The sequence below is a fragment of the Aquarana catesbeiana genome, linkage group LG10, assembly GCF_042186555.1.
Source record: "Aquarana catesbeiana isolate 2022-GZ linkage group LG10, ASM4218655v1, whole genome shotgun sequence".
Taxonomy (NCBI): domain Eukaryota; kingdom Metazoa; phylum Chordata; class Amphibia; order Anura; family Ranidae; genus Aquarana; species Aquarana catesbeiana.
In genome coordinates this window covers 254,945,794-254,971,627 of record NC_133333.1, presented here as the reverse complement: position 1 = coordinate 254,971,627, position 25,834 = coordinate 254,945,794, and the positions used below count along the sequence as shown (strand labels likewise).

Below are 25,834 nucleotides of genomic sequence, written 5' to 3'. Positions count from 1 at the left end.
CACTGGAAGCCTATGCCTTTAAGGTAGGGGTGGGCTCCCTCCAGGAATACCTACCCTTAATCTATCCATTCCTATATCTGCTCCTACTATGGAGGCTCTGGATATTTAGAGTTAGGACCACAGTATAGACAGAGGTCCCTTGGCGTGGGAACTGTGGCTTACGCATATATTTGCAAATTTGTGCAAACAAAACCCTCTGTTTTTAATGTAAACTGGTAGGGCCAGTGTGGTTGTTTTGCAGGCTGGCAGGTAGGTGTGCTGGGAAATCTTTTGTTTATTTGTGATGTACATTGCCCCTCCATACGCACCTTACTGCAAAAGCCAGTTATAGGTTGGGGTGGTTGCCACTTTTTGAACCTAGTTGGTATCTTAAAAAAAAAAAAAAAATTGTCTTGAATTCCTCCTCAAAAATAGCTGTGGACTTACAGGTATGTGTACTTTTGCACTACTGTGGCTACAGCCTCCTTAGCAGTATATGTACAGTGTGAGATCTAAGGCTCTGCTACCTCTGACTGCTAGGGTCCAAAGATCAGGAGTGAGATTTGGGGTTCCTTCCTGACGTGCTAATCATTGTTCTCCTTACTAGGGAGGCTGTGACATGAGGAAGCAAAGCCCTGCCTCTACCAAGATGGCAACCTCCACAGGGACATTGTGCATAAAAAGGCATAGGACGTCATTGGGAAAAGATCAGCTGCAAGGAGGCTATAGGCCAGTCATTCTCAACCAGGCCTGTTTGGAAACCTAGGGTTCCTCTAGTAGTTGCTAGGGGTTCCTTGAGCTGGGGCGGACTGACCTCCAATTGGATGGTGCCTGCATAATTCAAGAGCCAACCCCACTTGGCAAAGCCAGCAGCAGGACACCAATCATCTTTTTAGCTCTCTGTAAGCGTGGCATTCTGACCACCGCTTGCACTCCATTGACCATCAATGTAAGGGCATTTCTTCCATCGACTCCCATGAGTTGGTTGTAGTAAGAGCAGGGCCAGATCTAGCCCATCTGTTCTTGGGGTGCGGTTAAAAGGCTTATGGGGCATAACGTCAACATTTTGTGTGAGTCACTGACAGCCTTTCACAGTGTGACAAATGCAGGGAACCAGTACTTCATGATCAGATGGCATGCTGCTTTTCCGTGAGTCATGACTCGGAAATAACATCTGACAGGTAGTGCAGAGGTGGTGCGGGAGCGAACAGGGAATATGTATTGGGCTGTCATTATTTTGGGATGATTAAACAGAACCTATGCCCCTTTATATCAGGAGGCCTCCTTAAACTCCTTAAACTTGGGATGATTAAACAGAACCTATGCCCCTTTATATCAGGAGGCCTCCTTAAACTCTCTCTTTACATTCTTATACAAGGGGTCTCTATCAGCGTGCCCCCTTAAATCAATTGTCCTTATCAGTGCCCTATTACATCAACTGTCTGCATCAGAGTGCCCTTTACATCCATTGACCTCCATCAGAATATCCCCTTACATCAAACGTCTCCATTAGAGTGCCCCCTTATATCAACTGCCCCCATCAGTGTTCCCCTTTCATATATTGCCCCCGTCAGATACCCACTTACATTAAATATCCCCATCAGAGCACCCCCACATCAATTTTCCCCATCAGACTGGCTCATGGATCAGTGAATGCACTCTCAGAGATCTGGATGGGCAGATTGGATAAGGTAGGTAGAGCTGGCCCCCCCTGTACCAGGCTCGGGCCCCCCCTCAGTTCAGCAGGCAGCCAAGGGACAAAGAGGAAACTCTTTAAATACCTTTGGGTACATGCACAACAATTCCAGAAGCCACAGCTCCTAGCAATTAAATAAAAGTGCCCCATCAGTTCAGCAGCAGGGGCCAGGGACAAGGAGGGGACCATTTACGCATTTTCAGGAGCAGACAGAATGCCCGAACAACCAAAAGTTTAGTTAGAACCCAGGTTTGAACTTAACCATTGCCTCATCCCTTACCCAAGGGGCAGCTGTCAGGCAGAAAGTATGGGGGCCCCATAGGGCTGCTGTTAGAAACCATGGGGCCCCATGCAACCAATACTTCAGTTATGAATAAACACAGTGAGTTATCAGTACCGATTATTCATCGTGCTCATTCAGCAAAGGAAGGGGCTGGTAAATATGACATATTTACTGGACCCTTCCCCCACTCTCCATCTTGAAGGTTCCTATTGTGTGCTTGCAGCTGCCGGTGGGAAGGAGAGGAGGGAATCTGGCAGCGCTGCGGGGGTGGTGTGGGGCACACGGGGGGCCTGGGCAGCAGAGGGAAACCTATGGTGGACAGGGAGGGTGATCGGTGTGCCAGAGGGGGCAATTACTGGAACTGATCCCATGTATGGCTCTCTCTTCAGTAGCTGAAAGCCAATGGGAGGGAGAGGAGAAGAAGCCAGCTTTCAGCTGCTGTAGAAAGAGCCATATAGGGGATCGGTTCCTTTAATTGCCGCCCCCCCTCGCTGTGGTAATCACCCTCCCTGCCCACATCCAATGCACCCTGCTGCTTGGGCCCTGTACAGGAGGACTGGTAGTACCCCCTTATCCATGGCCATGGGGCCCCATAATTTCTAATGATGGCCCTGTAGGTGAGCACAACCAAAATATGGAGGGCACAGCCCACCCCAGCACCCCCCTAGATCTGAGTAAGAGCTCCCAGAGACCTGAAAATTATTTTAGGAGTTCCCCTGGTGCATAAAATGTTAAGAAAGGCTTCCATAGGCAATACTAGTGACCCATCAATTGAGCTCTGCCTGAGGTTTTGGGCACAGCCTTGAATATTCAGTTCCTCTTTAAATAAAGCCCATGGTATGTGACCCCGAATTTCCCGCTTTAAATACTCCACAGTTATTTTGTTCTATTCCATTTCAGACTCTCATTCTAGAAGAGGAAGAAGGATCTGTGATAAAGCCAGCCAAGTATGCTAGGCATCTATCTTCCTTAGCAATCTAATCATTTAAACAGCTACACAGCGTTCTTATGGGAACCACCGCGCTCAGGCCCTCCGCACAAGACAAGAAATCCAATGTAAACGCTAATGATGACCTTGACCTCCAACAGCCACTGTTAGTTAAAAATAGCTGTTGGTACTTGTTATTTGAGAAACTATCAGGTCAGCTTTCTACGCTACGAGCAGCCGGAAAATCCAATTGTTTCCCTTCTCTTTACTGCTGCGCAGAATAACCATTGTGCAAGCCAATACATCCGTAAGGCGCTTGTACATGATATGCTTTTAGAGAACTCTATCTGCAGGCTATCCTTTCCTGTACGGGAAACACAGAGTTGGATCCATTTTAATTACTTGGATGGACAATTTGAACATAAAAAAAATGATCGATTCTCTCGGCAAGCATGATTGCTCAAAAGTTGAGTGCCATTAGCTTTCGAAAACAAGAGAAATAGCAGATGCTTAAATCCGTTTACAGCGCCAACAATGCTGACAGGTTCGAAAATGTGGGCGTCAATGCCCGGCCACTTATTGGCCAAGCAGTCATTCTAAACCAGTCTATCTCAACCGTTTTACTCCAGAGGATTGCTTGAAAATCATTTTTAGGTGTCTGGGAACCCCTGCCAAAACCAATTCATTGGTAGTCAATGGAAAAAATTACCCTTAGGGCTCATTTACACTTGCTCCAAAATGTGGCATTGGATGCTTTTTTAAAGCACTCTGAATGCCATTCAGTGGTGGCTGGTGGGTTCTCCTTTTGGGGGGAGGCAAACAAACAACACCCCCCGGAGGCGCAGCAATGAAACAGAACATAACCCCCCCCAGGGCGGTCCTCGGCACATACCTGCTCGTGTGGCGGGGCTGCGGTCTCCTCTCCTCCTCTCCTGGAGTGTGGGCAGCGGCTCCGGTGTCCACTCCTCCTGCTTCCTCCGCTGTGCGTCTCCTCTTCCGCCAGAGCACTAGGCATTCAATTGGATCGCCTGACACTTTGGACAATCGGGAAACAGGTCTCACAGACTTGCCTCCTGATTGGCGGGTAGGAACTTTAAAGTGTGATAATAGCGAAAATTAATTGGCTTACCGTCACAGAACAGGGTGGGCTCGGAGTGCCTCTGGCTCTAATTAGGTGCTTCAAAAAGACACCCCGCCGCATTGGAATCCATGGTTCAGCGCGACGGATATGTAGATTAGGGGCCAGACGCATGGATGGGGGGGAGGGGGGGCGGCTCCCATGTGCCCTCTATGGACGGGTCACCACTGGTACCAACCAAAGCTCCTGTCACTAAATAGAATAGTAACCTTTACAGTCCTGGTCACACGTTGTGTTTTCTTTGTTTTGCTTCAAATATTATCCCCCATGTCGCTTTCTTGGTGCTTCAAAGCTTCTCCAAAGCCTCCGCAGAAGTCTATGATGACGCTCGCTAACAGTACCTGCAGCTTTTGAGAGGCTTTCGTTCAGCGTTAGCGTCGTTTTGTTTTTGGGGTATTGCAGGTATGCGATATCCCAGGATGCACTGGGAAACCAACAAGCAAACTGGAAAGATGTCATCAGCATTCACATCTGGTTCATGTGTATATATTCCGGGAGTGTCTGGTGGAGACATCACATCTGGTGTGCAGTGTGGAACAGCAGGAAAGCGAGCGGGGTCCGGACTGGAGTGGAGAAACAGAATAGCACACGTGGTGTGCAACATGGGAACATTAAAGAAGAAGTTGAGTGAGGACTGAGCAGCAGAGGATCAGCAGAGCTGGAGAACAAGAGCAGGAGAAACTAGAAGATGTCACATGTGGTGGGAGAAATATAGCAGGAGGTGAGTGGGGACCAGGAGGGACAGAGAGGAAGATCAGCAAACCAGAGGATACACAGAGATGGGGGCTACTGCTGAGTGGGGGATCAGCAGAGTTGGGGGTTATTACTGAGCAGGGGATCAGCAAAGCTGGGGGTCCTACTGAGTGGGGCATCAGCAGACCTGGGGTTACTTTGGAGCAGGGGATCTGCTGAACAAGAACACCAATAAGCTAGGAAACTGCTGAACAGGGGTACTAATGAGCTGAAGATCTGCTGAGTGGGATGACTACTGAGTCAGGTTTCTACTGGATGCCTTAAAAACAAACAGAAAATAAACACACACAGGGCATTTGCCAAGCTTCAACGTATCAAAAAAGCTTCACAGAAGCATCAACCTAATATAAAAAAGCATGTTGAAGCGGTAGGCACTTTAATGTGTGTTAACCATGAAGCAAGGGTAAATGAACCCTTACATTGGCGGTCATTGGCAAGAATACTCCCTGTACAGTGGTGGTCAGAATGCACCCCTTACAGACGGCTAAAACAAATATTGGTGTCATACAGCTGGCTTTGCCAAGTGGCATTGGACCTGGAACTATGGAGGTACTATCAAATGGGAGGTCAGTCAGCCACAGCTCAAGGAACCCCTAACAACTGGCCACCACCCACCTACAACTGGCCTTCACAGCGAGGAGCACATGGACGGGGGAAGGGCAATGCATGCAAAACAAAACCAAAGAAAATTTCCAGCTCAACTCACCAGCCAATTGGCTACCAACTGAACTGTCCTGTCTACCAGTTTGCATTTAAAACAGGGGTTTAGTTTGCACACATTTGCAAATACATGCATAGGTTGCAGAGCCGCTCCAAGGCACCCCAATATTATCTGTAATCCTAACTCTTGTAAATTTATGAGAGCCTCCACAGTAGAAGCACATGCATTCAAATGGGTAGATAAGGGGCAAGTGAGCCTTAAGGTAGCCCAACCCTCCTTAAAGGCACAGGTCCCCTCACCAATATTACATCACTAACAAATGACCACTGCCCCCACCTATACCTGGCCTTCACAGTGAAGAGCACATGGAAGGGCAAAGCATGCAACACAAAACCAAAGAAAACTCCCATCTCAACTCACCAGCCAATCTGTTACCAACTGAATTATCCTGTCTAATACCTTTGCTGCCATTGTGCTCTGTGCTGGGTGTCCAATGTGCCCCTGTGCCTTTAGGGAGGGGTGGGCTACCTCTGGGCTAACCCGCCCTCTATCCATCCATTGGAATGCATGTGCTTCTACTATGGAGGCTCTCAGGACTGCAGAAATATTGGGGGGCCTTGGAGCGGCTCTGCAGCTTACGCATGTACACTGTCACACTTTGAATGACAATTACGCGGTCATGCAACGCTGTACCCAAATGACATTTTTTTTAGGTTACTTTTGGTGGTATTTAATCACCACCGGTGTTTTTTTTATTTCTTGCTAAACAAATTAAAAAAGGCTGAAAACTTTGAAAGAAAAAAAAACACCACAAAACATTTTTCTTAATTTCTGTTATAAAATTTTGCAAATAAGTAATTTTTCTTTTTCGTTGATGTGCACTGATGAGGCTGCAAGGATGGGCACTGATGAGGCTGCACTGATAGGCGGCACTGGTGGGCACTGATGAGGCTGCACTGGTGGGCACTGATGAGGCTGCACTGATAGGCGGCACTGTTTTGAACTGATGAGGCTGCACTGGTGGGCACTGATAAGCGGCGCTGATGCGGCTGCACTGATAATCAGTGCCCTGATTATTAGTGTAAACAAAGTACTGATAGCCTTGCCCGGGTATCAACTGTCCTTTCCTCCAAGACACCATATGTGATAAAATGACTGTCCATAACCAGCAAGTCTGTTTACATGCTATTAGCTGTGATTGGACACAGCTAATCACATGGTAAAGGGCCGCTGTGATTGGCTCCTTTACCACGATCTGTGAACAGCTGTGTTTGAAGGACACAGTGGTCACAAAGCACACCGATGTATGCCCCAGGGGGTGCGCAGGGGGGGCGGGGTTCTGGGAGGCCGTCCATGGATGCCCTTTTAGAACTAGAGAGCCGTGCTGTAGCCGCCTTTCGGCTATAGCGTGGTACTAAAGTGGTTAATGAGCAGTATGGGGGGGGGGGGGGGCACTGCGAGTGTAGATTTTGTCCGGTATTTGGGCTATAACCAAACAGCAGAGGTCCATACTATCCTGTTTCCCCAAAATAAGACCTAGCGTGATTGTCGGTGATGGCTGCAATATAAGCCCTACCCCCCAAATAAGCCCTAGTTAAAGTCCTTGTAGGTCTTATTTTCAGGGTAGGGCTTATTTTCGGGGAAACAGGGTAGGGCTTATTTGGGGGGTAAGGCTTATATTGCAGCCATCACCGACAATCACGCTAGGTCTTATTTTCGGGGAAACAGGGTATAATTACATCTGATGAGTAAATTTCCTGCACCTAATTTTTTTTTGCACTGGCAAAGTTTGTGGGAAAGAGGGTGGAAAAATGGAAGATGTGTGATTGGATGGGCTCACCACCCATAATTCTCAAAGATGCTTATGGCCGCCCAGAAACCTGACATTTTTAACTATGAATATATTCAAAGAGTATAAAAATACATGATGTTGGGTTTGCCAGGCTCAGCTATGCTCTGCGTTCCATCGACAAAACGATTTGATGGAGCAGATGTCAATTATTAAAGCAAATTAATTAGTGACGGTCAGACAAGACCTTGAATTTTCCTTGTCATTACTGGGAAAACCTGCTCCTCATTATATGAACTGTACTTGTTCTAATGAGCACCTTCGCAAAGAACAGAGAATTGCCAAATGTCAAGGCTTCTCCACAAAGAGGCATACCGAGGAAGAGCTGAAGCCGAAAAAGACAAAACAATGAACGTGTTGCCGAGATCTAAGGCAAAAATATTTCAGAAGCCAATCCAATTATTAAAATGAGGAGTAGAAAAGAAAAAAAAAATAAATACAGTCCCTTGTAAGGATTTTTACTGTCTTTTCCCAAAAAAATGGGTAGATGGTTGGAAAAAAAGGGGGGCCTGATTTATTATAGGTGTCTAAAACAAATAATGTCTTTTAGGACTTGTTCACACAAGCGGCCAGGGGGGTGGTAAAACCAGGCGTTCGATCCACGATTTTACACCCCGCCTTAACTGCCTCTTGAACACTGACACACAGCCACTCAGGGCTGTACACATAGCAACAATAATTCAACAGCATGTTGCATTCAGTGGGCATTACCACCATTGAGCCACGCATGCCTATGGGGGGCTGCAGTGCCGTAGTTATGGCTTTATACAGTTGAAAAGAGAAGTATAGGTTTATTTTTTTAGCTTCATCCTATTCCCTGTGAGCTGCTAATACATAAAGAAAAAAATCTTTCCAGCCCTCTGAGAAAGTTGTGTTAAAATCAAGGTAAATACCTGTGGGAGGCGCTACAATCTTCTTTGGATTTACTATGCCAACAATCTTGTCGGGATCGACCTCCTTTCTTTCTCCTGTGTTTGATTGAGGTCGGCTCTGGGCTGTGTGCTCTCCCCCTCCTCCTCTCACACAGCTCAGATCGAAATTCTCTTACAGACACAGCCTCTATCTGCACACTGTGTAGCTGCTGCTTGCTGTGCTTCAGTTCTGACCCGTGAAGTTCCCAGATAAGAAAAGGTTGTGCAGCACAGCAGTGTGCAGGTAGAGGCTGTGTGTAAGAGAATCAATCTGAGCTGCGTGGGAGGAGGAAAAGGTGCTGTGCTGCCTGATCTCAGACTATCTGCACACTGCTATGCTGCAGTTCTGACCCGTAAAGTTTTCAGATAAAAACAGCTGTGCAGCATAGCAGTGTGCAGATAGAGGCTGTGTGTAGGAGAGTCAATCTGAGCTGCATGTTGTGTGGGAGGAGGAGGGAAGGGGAAAAGAGCTGTGCTGGCTGTGCTCAGACAGACATCCTCTATCTGCACGCTGTGTAGCTGCCTGCCATACTGCTGTACTGACCTGTAAAGTTCCTACATGAAAACAGCTGTGCAGCATAGCAGTGTGCAGATAGAGGTTGTGTGTAAGAGAATCGGTCTGAGCTGTGTGATAGGAGGAGGGAGGGGGAGAGGAGCTGTGCTTCCTGTGCTCAGACAGGCAGCCTCTATCTGCACACTGTGTAGCTGCCTGCTATGCTGCAGTTCTGACCTGTGAAGTTCGCATATAAGAATGGCTGTGCAGCATGGCGGTGTGTAAGAGAATGAATCTGAGCTGTGAGAGGGGGAGAGGAGCTGTGCTGCCTGTGCTCAGACAGGCAGACTATATGCACACTGTGTAGCTGCCTGCTATGCTGCAGTTCTGACCTGTGAAGTTCGGATATAAGAATGGCTCTGCAGCATAGCGGTGTGCAGATAGAGGCGGTGTGTAAGAGAATGAATCTGAGCCGTGTGAGAGGGGGAGAGGAGCTGTGCTGCCTGTGCTCAGACAGGCAGCCTCTATCTGCACACTGTGTAGCTGCCTGCTATGCTGCAGTTCTGACCTGTGAAGTTCGCATATAAGAATGGCTGTGCAGCATAGCGGTGTGCAGATAGAGGCGGTGTGTAAGAGAATGAATCTGAGCCGTGTGAGAGGGGGAGAGGAGCTGTGCTGCCTGTGCTCAGACTATGTGCAGTGTGGGGGATGTGAGAAGGAGCCCAATGGGCTACAACTAAAATCTGGGGGCACTGTCCTCCCCAACACCTTCCCCTAGATCCAGCCATGTCTATACCACTTATGTATTTTCCACTATGCACAGGAATAGCATGGAGCCTGAACTTGTTCACTGTTCAGTAGGTGCGGCCACATCTCCAATGCCCGAGGGACAGAAGGAGGGGGTGGATTGCGGAAGTTGATACATCCGAATCTCAGAATCACAATAGTAATGAATTTCAATGAATCCAAGATAAATTATAACGAAAACATGCACTACATAATACATATGAAATGGAAACATATTGCAATAAATAATTACAGGAAGGTATAAAAGTGAAATAAGGTGATGATTTCTACTTATTATGTGGCTGGATGGAGGAGGATCCATCAGAATCTCTGAATCATAACAAAGAATGAATCCGAATCTTCTGAAATAACTTCAGAAAAATACAAATCGATTCAGAACAACAAATATACGATATGAATCTGAATATTCGAAAAGGTTTCCAAAAACAAATCATTCTAACATAGTGAATATGACGAAACAAAATGATCAACTTAACAAATGAATCCGAAACTAAACCTATTTTTTCTGTTGTGCAGAAGGTCAGAAGGTTATGGCTGATCGGTTTGTACAGATCAGTGGTCTCCAAACTGCAGCCCTTTGCTTGTTTTTATCTGACCCTCGGGGTAATATTTCATTCACTGACAATGATGGGGCACAGTTCCTGCCAATGATACCAACAATGGTGTCCACTGACAGCAATGATGGGGCACTATTCCTACCAATGACACCAATGATGAGACACCATTCCTCCTAATGACACCAATGATGGGACAGAATTCATTTTTAATGACGCCAGCAATGGCCCACAATTCCTCCCAATCACAACGATGGGTGCAAAATTCCTGCCCAAAGATACCATGATAGTGCTCTATTCCTACCAATGATGGGACACAATTCCTCCCAATGACTCCAGTGATGGGGCACATTTCCTCCCAAAGACATCAATGATGGGGACAAAATTCCTCCCAATGATGGAGCTCTATTCCTACCAAAGACATCCATGATGGGGCACAGTTCGTCCCAATAACACCAACAAGGGGCCCAATGACACCAATTATGGGGCACAATTCCTCCCAATGACTCCAATAATGAGGCACAGTTCCTCCCAATGACTGCAGTGATGGGGCCCAATTCTCCCTAAAGACACCAACAATGGGGGCAAAATTCCTACCAATGACACTAATGATGGGGCACAACTCCTCCCAATGACTCCAGTGATGTGGCAAAATACCTCCCAAAGACACCAACGATGGGGGCAAAATTCCTCCCAATGACACCACTGATGGAGCACTATTCCTACCAATGATACCAATGATGGGGCACAGTTTGTGCCAATGACATCAACAATGGGGGCCAATGACTCCAGTGATGGGGCACAATTCCTCATAATGACTCCAGTGGTGGGGCAAAATTCCTACCAATGACGGCGCACTATTCCTACCAATGATGTAGCACAGTTCGTCCCAATGACACCAATATTTAGGCACAATTCCTCCCAATTACTCCAATAAAGAGGCACAATTCCTCCCAATGACTCCAACGATGGGGCACAATTCCCTCCAATGACTCCAGTGATGGGGCACAATTCCTCCCAAAAAACAGAAACGATGGGGGCAAAGTTCCTCCCAATAACACCAATGATGGGGCACTAATTCCTACCAATGACACCAATGATGGGGCACAAAATCCTACCAGTGATGGGGCACAATTCTTACCAATGACAACAATGGTCCCCAATGACACTAAAAATGGGGCATTGTTTACTCCAACTGATGCTGGGACATTCTGTATGCCCGATGACCACAATCTGCCCCCCCCCCCCCCCCCCCCCTAAAGTCTGAAGGACAGTAAACTGGACCTTTGTTTAGAAAGTTTGGAGACCCCTGTTATATTAGATTGTAAGCTCTAAGGAGCAGGGCCCTCTGATTCATATCATAACTGTACTGTCTGCCATCATGTTGTAAAGTGCTGCATAAACCGTTGGCGCTATATAAATCCTGTATATAATATATATATACATACATACATATACACACACACACAGTTAATATATAAAAAAAATAAAATAAATTGTATATACACACACACACACATTTATATTATCAAACACACACGCAAAAAATATTTTATTCACCTCCTCTATACATTTATATTTCACACGAATGTATTCCTTAAAATCAACAGATGACATTTATAAAAATGTATCGGCTTTGGATCTCTATATACATATTTATGTAGCGCTAAAATAAAACCAAATTTATATTCCTGTTCTATGTATTCAATGTACAGCATCCATCAATTTTTCGGCGGATTGCTGCAGTGATTAACCCGCCGTAACGGTGACAGCATTTTCTTTCCCGGCGTATTTCCCGGGTGTGTATGTCTGCGGTCTGGATGCACAGCGGTGTTAGGGAAATGGCATGCTGGAAGGAAGTATTAGTGCCATCACTTAGGACGTCTCCCAGTAATAACACATATGCTTCATCTTTTTTTTTTTTTTTTCCTCCCTGTAACCTTTTAATTACACCAGCAAAATCATTTTATCTCTTTAGCTGTGATTGCTAAATGAGTCCCTGCTTAAAGTGGAAATTATAGGCTTCTTTAAAAACGCAATCACATTAATAACACGAAATGTTCATAGCTCAGTGGGAAGCACTTTAACAATATCATCAACAAAAATCTGTTGAAGGCCCATCAAAATGCATTACGGCGTAACATTTCTCATCCTCGCGTTTTCCCTTAATGAAATGCAATCATCGTTTAGAGGGGAGCTGCGTTTTTTTTTTTTTTTTATTATTTCATCCGAAATATGAAAAAGACAGAATAATCTCACCACATTGTGGTAAAAAAAAAAAAACAACTATTTTATGGTATTATTGTTATATTTTTTTTTTTTATTATTTCATCCGAAATATGAAAAAGACAGAATAATCTGTCTTTTTTTATGGTTTTATTATATTATATATATATCTCATTGATCTGAATAGGCTGCCTGCACACCCCTGCATGGGATACCGCTTCATCCCGGGTGGCCGAAGAGGAAACTTCACATGGGTGGCAGATTTTACCATCAGGTGGTGACAAAGGCGAGTTGTGTCTCCAGGTCACAATAATACAGAGTGATGCCACATGTGGATGGAGGGTTTGCATTTCAACGAAATATCAGAAAATAAATATTGCTTATTGGCCATAGACAGATAAAACCATAAATGCTGACCCACCTTTCTGAATCTTGCGATGGAAGTTAATGGCGTCCACAGAAGCTGTAACTATGTTGGTCTTGCAATGGCGGGCGGCCACAATTCCGGCCACTTCGTCCATTAGCTTCATTGTAACACCTGAAAAAAAAAAAAAAAACATGCAAAGATTTAAAATGTGTAACTTAAAAAGCAATTCTAGGGAAAAAAAAAGATCGATCAGAGTGATGCTAGAGGCAATCAGGGAGTCCACTTAGTTTATCTAGGGATCTCCCCACATGTGGGATGGAAGGGTCTGCTTCCTGAGGTCTATTCCACAATGTAACTACCTCCTTCTCTGCTTGAGAAGTCATTCTCCCAGCTGCCCAGCTCATCCCGCTCCCTCTCTCAGCAGTAACTCAGCAGTTCAGCTCACCCTGCTCCCCCTCCCAGAAGTGACTAAGCAGCTAAACTCACTCCCCCCTACCAACACAAAAGTGACTCAGCAGCTTACCCTACACCCCTGTCCTAGAAAGGGCTTTGCTCATCTTCCCTTCCCAAAAGTGACTCAGCAGCTCAGCCCACCTTGCTCCCCTCTCCTGGAAAATACTTTGCTCCGTTTCACCTCCTAGAAGTGACTCGGCAGCTCAGTTCCCCCTCCCAAAAGTGCCTTATCTCAGTTCCATTCTCCCAGAAGTGACTCGGCAGCTCAGCTCCCCCTCCCAGAAGTGCCTTAGCTCAGTTCCATGCTCCCAGAAGTTACTCGGTAGCTCAGCTCCCCCTCCCAGAAGTGCCTTAGCTCAGTTCCATGCTCCCAGAAGTGACTAAGCAGCAGAGCTCACCCTGCTCCCCCTCCCAGATATCACTTAGCTTAGCTCTTCTCCTCCCAGATGTGAACCAGCAGCTCAGCTCCCCCTCCCAGACATCACTTAGCTTAGCTCTTCCCCTCCCAGATGTGAACCATCAGCTCACCCTGCTTCACCCCCCCCCCCAAGCTTGGCTCAGCTTTCCCTCACAAAAGAGATTCAGCAGCCTACCCTACTCCCCTGTCCTAGAAATGACTTGGCTCATCCCAGAGGTGACTCAGCAGCTCAGCTCACCTTGCTCCTCCCTCCTGGAAATTACTCAATTTCCCCTCCCAGGAGTGATTCAGCAGACCAGCTGCCCCTGCTCCCCCTCCCAGTAGTGCCTTAGCCCCATTTCCCCCTCCCAGAAGTGACTCAGCAGCTCAGCTCCCCCTGCTCCCCCAGACAGAAGTGTCTTAGCCCCATTTCCCCCTCCCAGAAGTGACTCAGCAGCTCAGCTCCCCCTGCTCCCCCAGACAGAAGTGTCTTAGCTCAGTTCCCTTCTCGCAGATGTGACTCAGCGGCTCTCCCTGCTCCCTCTCCTAGAAATGACTTAGCTCACCTTTCCCTCCAAGAAGTGACTCAGCAGCTCAGCTCAGCCCGGCTTCCCCTCCCAGAAGAGACTCAGCAGCTCAGTTCACCCTGCTCCCCCTCCTAGAAGTGGCTTTGCTCAGTTCCCCCTCCCAGAAGTGACTCAGCAGCTCAGCTAACCCTGCTCCCCCTACCAGAAGTGCCTTCGCTCAGTTCGCTCTTTTTCCAGAAATGACTCAGCAGCTCAGCTCACCCTGCCCCCCCCCCCCCCCTCCTAAAAGCGAGGGAGCAATTGCATTTTTTTCTAGAATTCCCTAGCCTACCTCCCTCTACTACAAATGTGTTCTTGTCTGTGTCCTTGTTGGCGCTAGAAAGACCTGACTCGGGCTCTAACTAAAGCTAAATCATTTGCAATCAGAGAAGGACTCAAAGTCCCCTGAAGAACTATCCATGCCTGGAACTGGCCCTTAAATCCACTAGTACAGAATAAGAAGTTGGGTATATTTTATAGATGTTAAAAAAACAGTAGAGCTTGATGTCCAATCAGATGTCAGCTCTAATTTTCCAAAGGGCATTAGAATGACAGCAGAAATCTAAACGGCTGCCATGGCAAAAACTGTCAATTTCCTTGTTTTGTACAAATCAATCATCATTCGCACATTGCAGCTTTTACAATGAGTTGCCACATCTACTCATCATCAATAAACACACAAACACCTTTACAAGGAGATAATGACACCCGGAGAAGACACCTGCTCTGCTGACACCTGTCACCAGAAAAAATAATTCACGGCTGATCTTCAAAAGACAACATGAATTTATTATCATTTCACGTGGAGAGAAGCCACGCCAACCACGTCCGGAGGATTCAAAGTGATGGGCTTCATCTCCGAAATTCTCAAACGACTGCGGCTCTCCAGCTGTGACGGTTCTCAAAGTTCCCGGGACGCCCGTGGCTATGACAGGCGGCTGGTCAAACTTTGCTTTTATCTAATGAAGGGTCACTTTTCTCAGCAATAAACTAAAACTCCAAGAAAAAAGTCACATCATCAAAGTGGCCACATATTTTATTTAATTCGAACATTTATATTTCAAGAGCGCTTTTCTCTCCGAGGATTCAAAAGCGCTTAGAAGGTGAGGCAGCCATCTTCGCCGCACTCAACTGAGCCAATATCTTTGGAGATTGGGAGGAAACTCATGCAAGCACCGAGAGAGCATGCAACCTCTATGTAGATAGTGTCCTGGCCAACATTCAGGGCAAGAGATGTGTCACCAGCACACCAAGGAACCCCATAAAAGGGTTCAATGCTTTGATTGATCACATCACGGCAGAAGATAGCGACATTTCAGAGCCAGACAGGGGTCCTGCGTGGCTCCGAAACATCACTATCTTCTGCTGTGATGTGATTGATCAATAAAGCGATGGACCCTTTTATGGAGTTCCTTGGTCTGCTGGTAAAATATCTCTTGCCTTGAAGTCCTTCTGGTCTCCAGCCAGTGGTCACTACAGCACCCACTCACTCTTCAGCCATTTTCAAGAAAGGGTGCATTGGGGATATTGCCTTGGACTGGCCAACATTCAGACCCAATGACCCTAGTTCTGTAATGCAGAATGGCTAACCACTAAGCCACTCTGCTGTCCATATACACTATATGGCCAACAGTATGAGGACACTTCCCCACATTTATGAGAAGGAAAAGGGTACAAGCATACAGAAATTTTTAGAAAATTATGTAATTCCAATCCTATGAGTTATGCACGACTGTCCCCTTGTGTATAAGGCCAGCTCCATAAAGACATGGTTGGGTGTGGAGGAACTAGACTAGCCAATACAAAGCCCCGACCTCAACCCTACTAAATACCTTTGCTCCATCAAGACATGGCTTAACCAGTATGCTGTCAAGGAACTTGAGTGTCCTGCACAGAGCCATGACCTCAACCCTACTGAACACCTTTGGGATGAACTGGAACTCCGATTGTGAGTCAGGTCTTCTCATCCAACATCAGTACCTGACCTCACAAATGTTCTTTTGGATGATGGAGGTTCTAGCCTACCCCTGTACTGCCAAGCCTCTTGGCAACAGTCTCAGAAAGGTCCTTTTCAGTTCAAGAATGACTGTGTGCAAAGCCAAACTCCTTAAACACATGGTTTGACCAGTTTAGTATAGAGGAACCCGAGTGTCCTGCACAAAGCCCAGACCCAAACTCTACTTAACACTTTTGGGATGAACTGAAAATCCCAAATGTGAGCCAAGTCTTCTCATCCAACATCAGTGCCCGACCTCACAAATGTTCTTTTGGATGACTGGGGTTCTAGCCTTCCCCTGCACTTCCAGCTTCATGGCAATAGTCTTGGAAAGGTCCTTTTCAGTTCCAGCATGATTACGCTCAAAGCAAGCTTCATAAAGACATGGCTTGACCAGTTTGGTGAGGAGGAACTTGAGTGTCCTGCACGGAGCCCTGACCTCAACCCTACTGAACACCTTTGGGATAACAAAAAATGGCAGCCCTTAATAAATAAATACCTCCCTTCGGAGTCCGACTCTATAGCTTTTAAAACAAAAGGGGTATTTCTATCGAATCCTATTGCTATCCCTTTAGATCTCTTATTAGGAGGAGTATCAATGGAACCAGGATTGATAATTTTTAGAGTTCAATCCAGCACTGGATGACCATTTAAAATGGGTCTCCCGCAAAAAGACAATATTTGATGACCAGCTTTTCAGTTCCTGCAATATTTGACACCTCTTGCTGGGACTATTTAACCCTCTAACATTATATGTGACTATCTTCAGAGGAGCCATTTTTCCAAAGGGTTAGATGTATGCATCCAAGAGTGTATAGCCGCTGTATAAAAAGAAAGACTTCTTTCCTTTTTCCACCTTGAGGAGATTCAGTTCGCATTTGCAGCGCTATACAAGTCATTCATTCATTAAAGGATGATCCATTCAGTGTACCACACAATAACCAACATAACAAAACATAACCTTTCCCCTCCCATTCTCCCCCCCCCCCACAAACATCCCTCTACACAACCCTCCTCCTACCTCCCACCCCTCCTTACATTGAACATCAATGTTATAATCTGCCAGGACAGCACCTATTGCCGGGCCCTAATCCTGGTTGGACCTCCCTTGGGGGGCTGTGACCGGGGTGCAGGTGGGCACTGCCAGGTCTTCCGTGCCCCCACTCCCCGAGCGAGACTGTTTCTCAGCAACCTATCTTATCCCTACCTGAAAACCTATTGCTTATTTTACATTTCTCCTATTTTCCCCTTCTTTCCCTTTTCTTCTTTTTTTACTAAGAGGCCACTATACTCTATTCCATGGTTTTATTTTTTATTTTTTTGAGGGGTGGGGATAAGGGAATGGGCCTTCTCCTATGCTTCTCTTTTTTTCTTGTTTGTTATTTAGATGGCCCAGTAGAATTAAAGCGGAGTTCCACCCTAAAGTGGAACTTCCAATCATCGGATTCCTCTCCCCCTCCGGTGTCACATTTGGCACCTTTCAGGGGGGAGGGGGGTGCAGATACCTGTCTAATACAGGTATCTGCAGCCACTTCCGGGCTTAGATAGCCACAGAATATCTGCAGATGCCCGCCCCCCCGTTGTGTTCTGGGGGGCACACAGTTCCCAGAACACAACGGGGACCAGTGCAGAGGCGCAGCGCGACTCGTGCATGCGCAGTAGGAAACCAGGCAGTGAAGCCGCACCGCTTCACTTCCCGATTCCCTGACCGAGGATGGCGGCGGGGGGGAGCCGAGAGCCAAGCGATTGATCGGCTTCCGACATTGCTGGACCCTGGGACAGGTAAGTGTCCATTTATTAACAGTCAGCAGCTGCAGTATTTGTAGCTGCTGGCTTTTAATAATTTTTTTTTTTTAAGGTGGAGCTCCGCTTTAATGGGGCGTACATATGGTCGGACTTTACGACCGGACTGGTCTGACGGACGCCGACGAACCAAATCCGGCGGACAATCCGATCGTGTGTGGGCTTCACCGAACCTTCAGCGGACTTTTCCAGTCGCAAATCTGACGGATTTTAGATTTGGAACATGCTTCAAATCTTTACGTCGTAACTACGACAGACCCCGAAATCCGCTCATCTGTGTGCTAGTCCGACGGACAAAAACCGACGCTAGGGCAGCTATTGGCTACTCGCTATCAACTTCCTTATTTTTGTCCGGTGTACGTCATCACGTACGAATCCGTCGGACTTTGGTGTGATCGTATGTAGGCAAGTCTGTTCATTAGAAAGTCTGCTGGAAAGTCTGTCGGACCAGTCCGGTCGAAAAGTCCGCCCGTGTGTACGCGGCATAAGAGTATATGCTGCAGTATAGATTCTTTTCTGTATTTAAGTGCATGTTAGAGGATAGATCCATTCGTGTACCTATATGTATTTTTTATGTATTTCTGTGGACTTTGAGAATGTTTTGCATTTTTATGAATGACTTATGAATTGTTTTGCAAAGTATGTAAGATTTTTTTATCTGTAAAAACTTAATAAAAAACAATTTAGAATTGAACATCTTTGAGATGTCCCACCAAATGTGAGTCATATTGTCCATCAGCAATGTTTTTTTATTCAGCTCTGGTTTTAGATTGGAATTTGAACCTTTAGTTTAATTTTGCACTTTTTTTTTTCATATGTCATTATAAAAACACTTTTTTTTTTTTTAACAACTTTAAAAATTTCGAAGCTTTAGTTTAGCTTTTGTTACATTGTAAAGCAATATGGCATTCAAGCTGATAAATACATATTTCTGAAGTTTTAAAATGTAAATCCTTTGAATACTACTGTAAAGAGTAAAGTCTAATTGGTTATGCTATATGACCCGTTATAAAAGGACTACCCAGCTCACAGATAACACAGCGCATATTTTATTGTCAAGAACTCTTCGCTGGGAGCAGATCCACATCCATTAATGACATACAAGGGACATGGACGTGATGTTCCAGTTTAAAAATATAGAAGACTGATTACAGAAGAAGACTATTGAGTCTGCCCGATTTTAAAGTGATTGTAAAGGTTTTTCATTTTTTTTAAAAATAACAAACATGTCATACTTACCTCCACTGTGCAGCTCGTTTTGTACAGAGTGGCCCCAAACATCCTTTTCTGGGGTCCCCCGGCGACCCTCGCGGCTCCTCCCCGCATCAGATAACCCCCTAGGAGAAGCGCTCTCCCGGGGGGGGGGGTGTGTGTGTGTGTGTGTGTGTTTCCTTGCGGGTGCGCGCCAGAGTCCAGCATTTGCGTCCATAGACACGAATGCCGGACTCGGCCCCGGCACCCGCGTCATTGGATTTGATTGACAGCAGCGGGAGCCAATGGCAATGTTCTCCATGATCCCACTGAATGTAGGAAGGCAGCCACCCTGCCTTGGTCCTGCTGTATGTAGGAAGGCAGCCACTGTACCTTGGTCCCACTGTATATAGGAATATAGCCAACCTGCCTTGGTCCCACTGTAGGTAGGAATGTAGCCACCCTGCCTTTGTCCTGCTGTATGTAGGAACATAGCCACCCCTGCCTTGGTCCCACTGTAAGTAGGAAGGCAGCCACTGAGCCTTGGTCCCACTGTATATAGGAATATAGCCACCCTGCCCTGGTCCCACTGTATGTAGAAACATAGCCAACTTGTCTTGGTCCAATGTATGTAGGAACATAGCCACCCTGTCTTGATCCAATGTATGTAGGAACATAGCCACCCTGCCTCGGTCCCACTGTATGTAGAAAAATAGCCACCCTGCCTCAGTTCAACTGTATGTAGAAACATAGCCACTATGTCTTGGTCCCACTGTATGTAGGAACATAGCCACCATGCCCCGGTCCCACTGTATGTAGGAACATAGCCACCTTGTCTTGGTCCAATGTATGTAGGAACATAGCCACCCTGCACGGTCGCCCTGTATGTAGGAACATACCCACCATGTCTTGGGCTCACTGTATGTAGGAACGTAGCCAACTTGTCTTGGTCCAATGTATGTAGGAACATAGCCACCCTGTCTTGATCCAATGTATGTAGGAACATAGCCACCCTGCCTCGGTCCCACTGTATGTAGAAAAATAGCCACCCTGCCTCAGTTCAACTGTATGTAGAAACATAGCCACTATGTCTTGGTCCCACTGTATGTAGGAACATAGCCACCATGCCCCGGTCCCACTGTATGTAGGAACATAGCCACCTTGTCTTGGTCCAATGTATGTAGGAACATAGCCACCCTGCACGGTCGTCCTGTATGTAGGAACATACCCACCCTGCCTTGGTCTCACTGTATGTAGGAATGTAGCCACCCTGCCTTGGTCTCACTGTATGTAGGAATGTAGCCACCCTGTCTAGGTCCCACTGTATGTAGGAAGGTAGCCACCCTACCTTGCTCGCTCCTGAGATGAACTATGGGATTTGTAGTGTGCACAGGGCAGTGCACATGATCGCAACTAATGTGCACTGCTCATTTGAAACAAATGGGAGTAAGGGTGGAAAGAGAGTTTTGGGAGCTCACAGAGGACATTACAAGGAGGCCGAAAAACACAGTAAAAAACAATTTAATGAAAAATAGATTACAGGGCCATTAAGTAGTGAATGTGTATGGATTACTTGTGGAGAAAAGGGATATTGTTTAGTGTCCTTTTAGGAATACAGATATTTTACTAAAGCCATTAATTGTCGGAGGTAAGTGTTGGGGAAGGTGAGAACTTTCTTTCTTCCCCCGAGGACACTCCAGCCTCCATTTTGTTCTGTGAGACGTTCAGCAAACTCAAGTAAGAACTAGACTAGAGACTGCGCAGGTCTCAGCTATAAAGAGTGTCTGCATGTTTTTAACTGCATGTATGGGACCCTTGCAACAAGCAAGAGGTTCTGGTCCAGGAGCAAGAGCCGAGTGGACGGCAGCAGGTGCCAGAGAATGACATCATATGTACTGTGACCTGGCCTTCAGGGATCCAGCAAAATGTATAGGATTAGGAATATCTGTCCTGCCCAGACTCTGTTCCTAGAATGACGAGTTCCTGCAAATTGGGCCAATGAAGTAGTGAGGTCTGATGCACTATAGCTAAGCCCTCAGGAGGTAGATTATGGTTCTCTATGGATTTCAAGACTTCAGATAAAATGTAAAGGGTTGTACCTGGTCAGCATTTCTTGTGTTTTCTTTAATAAAAGTTATTTGTAAAGCTTTAGACAGTATAAAAAAAATTAGGGCATTGATGGTACTGTTGTGTAACGCAAACCGTTAATAGAAAAAGAACGGACATGTGGTAAGGTGTAGCGTGATGCAGCGGGCAGAAAACACACAGAGTCCAAGTGCAGTAAAAGGAATACAGTATATTGTAACAAAAGTCCAGCAATACACAACAGGCCCGGCAGGAAAACAACCCAACCAGGAACACTCACAAGTTGTAACAGTGATGAGACAGTAGACTGAAGACTCAGAAGTGCGGACAGCATCTGTTTCGAGGAGCAGAAGGTGGCTTGGCTGGTCCATACCCAAGTCAGGAGGCTTTCAAAAAGCATGGCTTGTCCCTGCACTTTCCCTACTCCTCCGGAACCTTTCCCTGACGCTAAGCACTGTCCCTGACAAACAGGTAAAATGTTACTACAGTAGCCACTTGCAACATGTGCACCAAACCCGGGAGCCAGGGTCTGAAATAGACTCTGCCTGACCCAAGATGGCCACCAAAGTCACCTGGGGTTCCAGCATCCAAACGGCTGCCTCCCACTCACCAAGGAAACCATAGAGGAACTAATGGCAGCTCACTACGTTTCCGGTGCCAAATTCCTCTGTATGGTAAACTTTATAAGGATTCTAATCTTTCACAGACACAAAAACAGGCCATTAAATCATTAAAGACCAATCTTGAAATAATCATTAAACCCACTCATAAATGGGGGAAATTTGGTGATTATGAACACTACACAATATGAAACTACGTGTAAGATATCAAAGATACTATAGACTTGTTGAAAACAATTGAAGGTATTTACCTCCCCATTAATATATGGCTAGTCGTCTTGGACATAGAACGTTTATATAAGGCCATCCCTCATTATAAATGAGTGGATGTTGTTGAAAGTCACCTACGTGAAAGAGGACTTTCCTCCCACAAGTACAATCTATTTGTCATTGAACTGCTTAGCTTCATTCTTAATTATAATGTATTTATGTTTGGGTTTTCCCATTACCTCCAGGTGCAGGGGGCTGGGATGGGGACCAAGTGTGCCCCATCGTATGCCAACCTGTACCTGGGGGGGTGGGAAAGGGGCATTTTTTTCCCGTGATGATCTCACTGGTCTTCTGGCTCATATTATATCACGGTATCGCTATATCGATGATGTATTCATTTTTTGGTCTGGTATTGAGGCTGAACTTGGGCAATTTTTACAAGTAATCTCCATAAATGATTTCAACCTCAACTTCACAATGAACTGTAGTCAGACGAAAATCAATTTCTTAGACTTAGAAATATCTTTGGACGAAGACGGCGGGATAAATGCTTCTCTTTATAGGAAGCCCTCAGCTGGCAACACAATTTTGCATGCTGGGAGCTCTCATCCTGAGCCACTACTCAAAAGCATCCCATACAGTCAATATTTCTGAATAAAATGTAATTCTAGCAAGGAAGAAGACTTTAAAAAAAGCTGCTAAAGATCTATACCTTAGACTTAAAAAAAATCGAGGATACAGTCAGGCTTGACTAAAAAAAAGCATATAATAGGGTAACTCAAAAGGACAGAAACGCCTTAATATTTTGCTCCAAATGCCATAAAGAATCTGAAACGGTCAGAGTCATTACTCGTTACTCTAATCAACATCTACAGGTCAGACAAATCTTTGGAAAATTTTATCTGCTGATCCCACAATCAGGAAATATGTAAAAGATTACCCTGAAATTACCTATAGACGAGCACCATCCCTAAAAGATCGCCTTGTCCACAGTCATTTTGACATTTCTAACCCAGTTGAAAATAAAAATCCGGGTACATTTTCATGTGGACACTGATATTTGCTCATTTGTACCCAACAGCACCGAGGTTATGCGCCCCGATGGTCGTATCCACTCTGTCAAATACAGAGTTACCTGTCAAACACCAGGGGTGGTCTACCTGGCCAAATGTCAAACCATTTTTCAAACGTATCAGGGACCATATTGGACCCATTTTGAAATGTAAGCTGGAAATAGCCATCAGTAGACATGTAGGAACTTACCATCACTTTAACCCTAATATGATAAAATTCATGGCCTTGGGGCACATTCCACTGCTTGCAAGGGGCAGTGTAGAGAAAATATTGCTGCAACGTGAGGCTCGGTGGATTTAGACATTGAAGGCTACTGAATTCCCTGGCTTTAATGAAAATCTGAGTTTTAGGCCTTTTCTATGGTGACCTATTTACGCATTCCCCTCCAGCCTAGCAACCCCCCTTGTTCCTTCCCAATTTGTCCCCTCTATTCTTCCTCCCCCTCCCCCCCTTTTCTCCTTCCCCCTTCTTTCCTTCCGGTTCCCCTCCCTTTCCCCTATATATCATGGTATTTGATTTTTGTATTACAGTGTGTGTGTGTGTATATATATATATATATATATATATATAGCTTTTTTTCAGTGGGAACGCAGTTCTGGTACCTCCAGCACTGACTGTATGTAATGGCAAGAAAAGCTGGGGTGTGCTGCCGGGTCTATTGATTGGGGGATCTATTCTGGTTGGAGGGGGTCTATTGTTGCTGAGGAGGTATAATGTTGCTGGTGGGAGACCTATTGTTGCTGAGGGTGGGTCTTATATTGCTGGGGGGGTCAGATGTTGCTGGGAAAGATCTACTGTTGAGGGAGGGATCTATTGTTATTGGCTGACGGCTAGCCTATTGATAATGGTTGCGGGGAGATCTGTTGTTGCTGCCAATAGTCTATTGTTAGTAGAGGGGAAATTTTGTTGCGTATGGTCCATTGTTGTTAGGGGGATCTATTGTTGCTGGCATGGGGCCCTATCGTTACTGGCTGAAGGGGGTCCATTTTACTGCTTTTCTTGCTATCATTACCAAATTCCATACAAATTACTGAGCACCACAAAATTATATGTTATTATGTATTCTTTAAAAGGGGCAGTACTGGGAGGTGGGTAGGGGGTGGAACCAAGGAATAGGGCTCGGAGGTGGGTAGGGGCGGAGACAAGGGGTGACTCGGAAAGGGGATGTTCCTGCACCTATTCTCTGAGAAAAAAAGCCCTATATGTGTGTGTTGCTATGCTATTTACTTATATCTGTCTCTCCTGTGTTAGCATACACGTGTGAAATTTTGAATAAATGTGTTCTTATTCTTTATTCTCAACTTTTATTCAATTACATTTTTGTGAATGTGTACTCATTTGCCATGCTCGCTCCCTCATTTGTAGGTTACCGATATGTGGTCACCGGCCCCAAATTATTGGTTGGGGTTCCTGCTGCGTCAGGTCCCATCCCTGCCTGTTGGGTGGAATCCGCCTTCCTTGGGATCTGGGGCGCATTTACAGTCATATGGACGCCCAGGGCACCGAGGGGTGCCTTCTCCAATCGGTGCCCATCTCACGCCGCTGTCCTGCACGTGTGGTCCCGTCCCTTAGAGATTTTCCACTCTTGGCATTTATCTATCCCCTTCATTTTTTCCAGTTTTGTGTGGGGCCTATCTCTCCTTCTTTGTCTGCCCCGGGGCATGGTGGGGGAGGGCTGTTTGGTAGGCACGGCGCTTGTTTGGTTTTCCTTCCTCGCGTCTGTGCCCTTGGTCACTCCCCCTTACCGCTCACCGCCTGGCATTGTAGTTGCCGTAGTATGAGAGACCAGGCAGGATTCTCGTGCATGTGCATAGGCGTTATCATGTCCGCATCTGGTCGGTGACGTCACACGCCAACCACATGGAAGGCGCACATAAGTCAGCCTCTCAGGCAGCAACATCGCCAGAGACAGAGGGCGACTGCTGCGCTATCACTCCTTGCTGAAAGTAACAATATTATACACTGCATATGTACCTCTTTGTTTAGATACTTTAAACTCTGCTGAACCAAATCCAGTTCTAAAAAGGGTGTCTTCTCTATTTGGTGTACCATCTCATCACTATTAATTCCACTTATGATCTTCATAGGTTATTTCTTATTCCACTATGCTAACCCTCATTAATAGACATTAGACACCCCTCCTGTTCGTCTTATTTCAGTATTACACTCCTCTCTCTCAGATATATTTTGGCCCCTCTCTTCTCTGTTTCCTATTATTCCCAAATAACTATTTTTATTTTTTCATGTTGATCATTTTGAGACAATTGTCCAGTGCATCCCTTTATTTTTGGATGCATCTTTGCATTTTGTTACTGATATATAATTTTTAAAATACTAATCTTGACTTCAATGGTCTTTCAACTACGGTATTTACAATTTTTACATCTTTCCATATATAAAAATCCCTTTAAAACCTTAGTATTTGCTTGATCCTTTTACATACAATCTTATTATCAACCAGTATATCTGACCATGAGGTGCTAAGTCTACTCTGGTTTTACATATTGCTTTTTTTTTTTGGTTAATCCCTTTTTTCATCTTTTCCTTTTTCGCTTTCAACTTCTCATCATTATTCTTTCTTTTCTAGAGTTGTCTAGTACATCCCTATCGGATTTAACATTTTCTTATATCCTAGACGCCCTCTACCCAATGCTCTGAACTTATTTTAAGTGAGTATTCAGTTTCCATCCCAATTTTTCCTTATCTCTGTTTTATTACCTTGGCATCTCACTAAGATTCCAGGTGCCAAATTCCTCTGTATGGTAAACTTTATAAATATTATATATATCCTACA

At 45.6% G+C, this 25,834-nt stretch overlaps 1 protein-coding gene across 4 annotated transcripts in view; it reads right to left on the bottom strand.

Annotated features, from left to right (window-relative positions):
- The window catches only part of ACOT7 (acyl-CoA thioesterase 7), a 242,841-nt gene that overhangs the window by 59,328 nt on the left and 157,679 nt on the right, over positions 1 to 25,834 (bottom strand). For all 4 annotated transcript variants that reach the window (XM_073603660.1, XM_073603659.1, XM_073603658.1 and 1 more), the window contains one exon: positions 12,700 to 12,816. In XM_073603660.1, the coding sequence (XP_073459761.1) occupies positions 12,700 to 12,816 (117 nt within the window). The remainder of the gene's footprint in view (positions 1 to 12,699; positions 12,817 to 25,834) is intronic.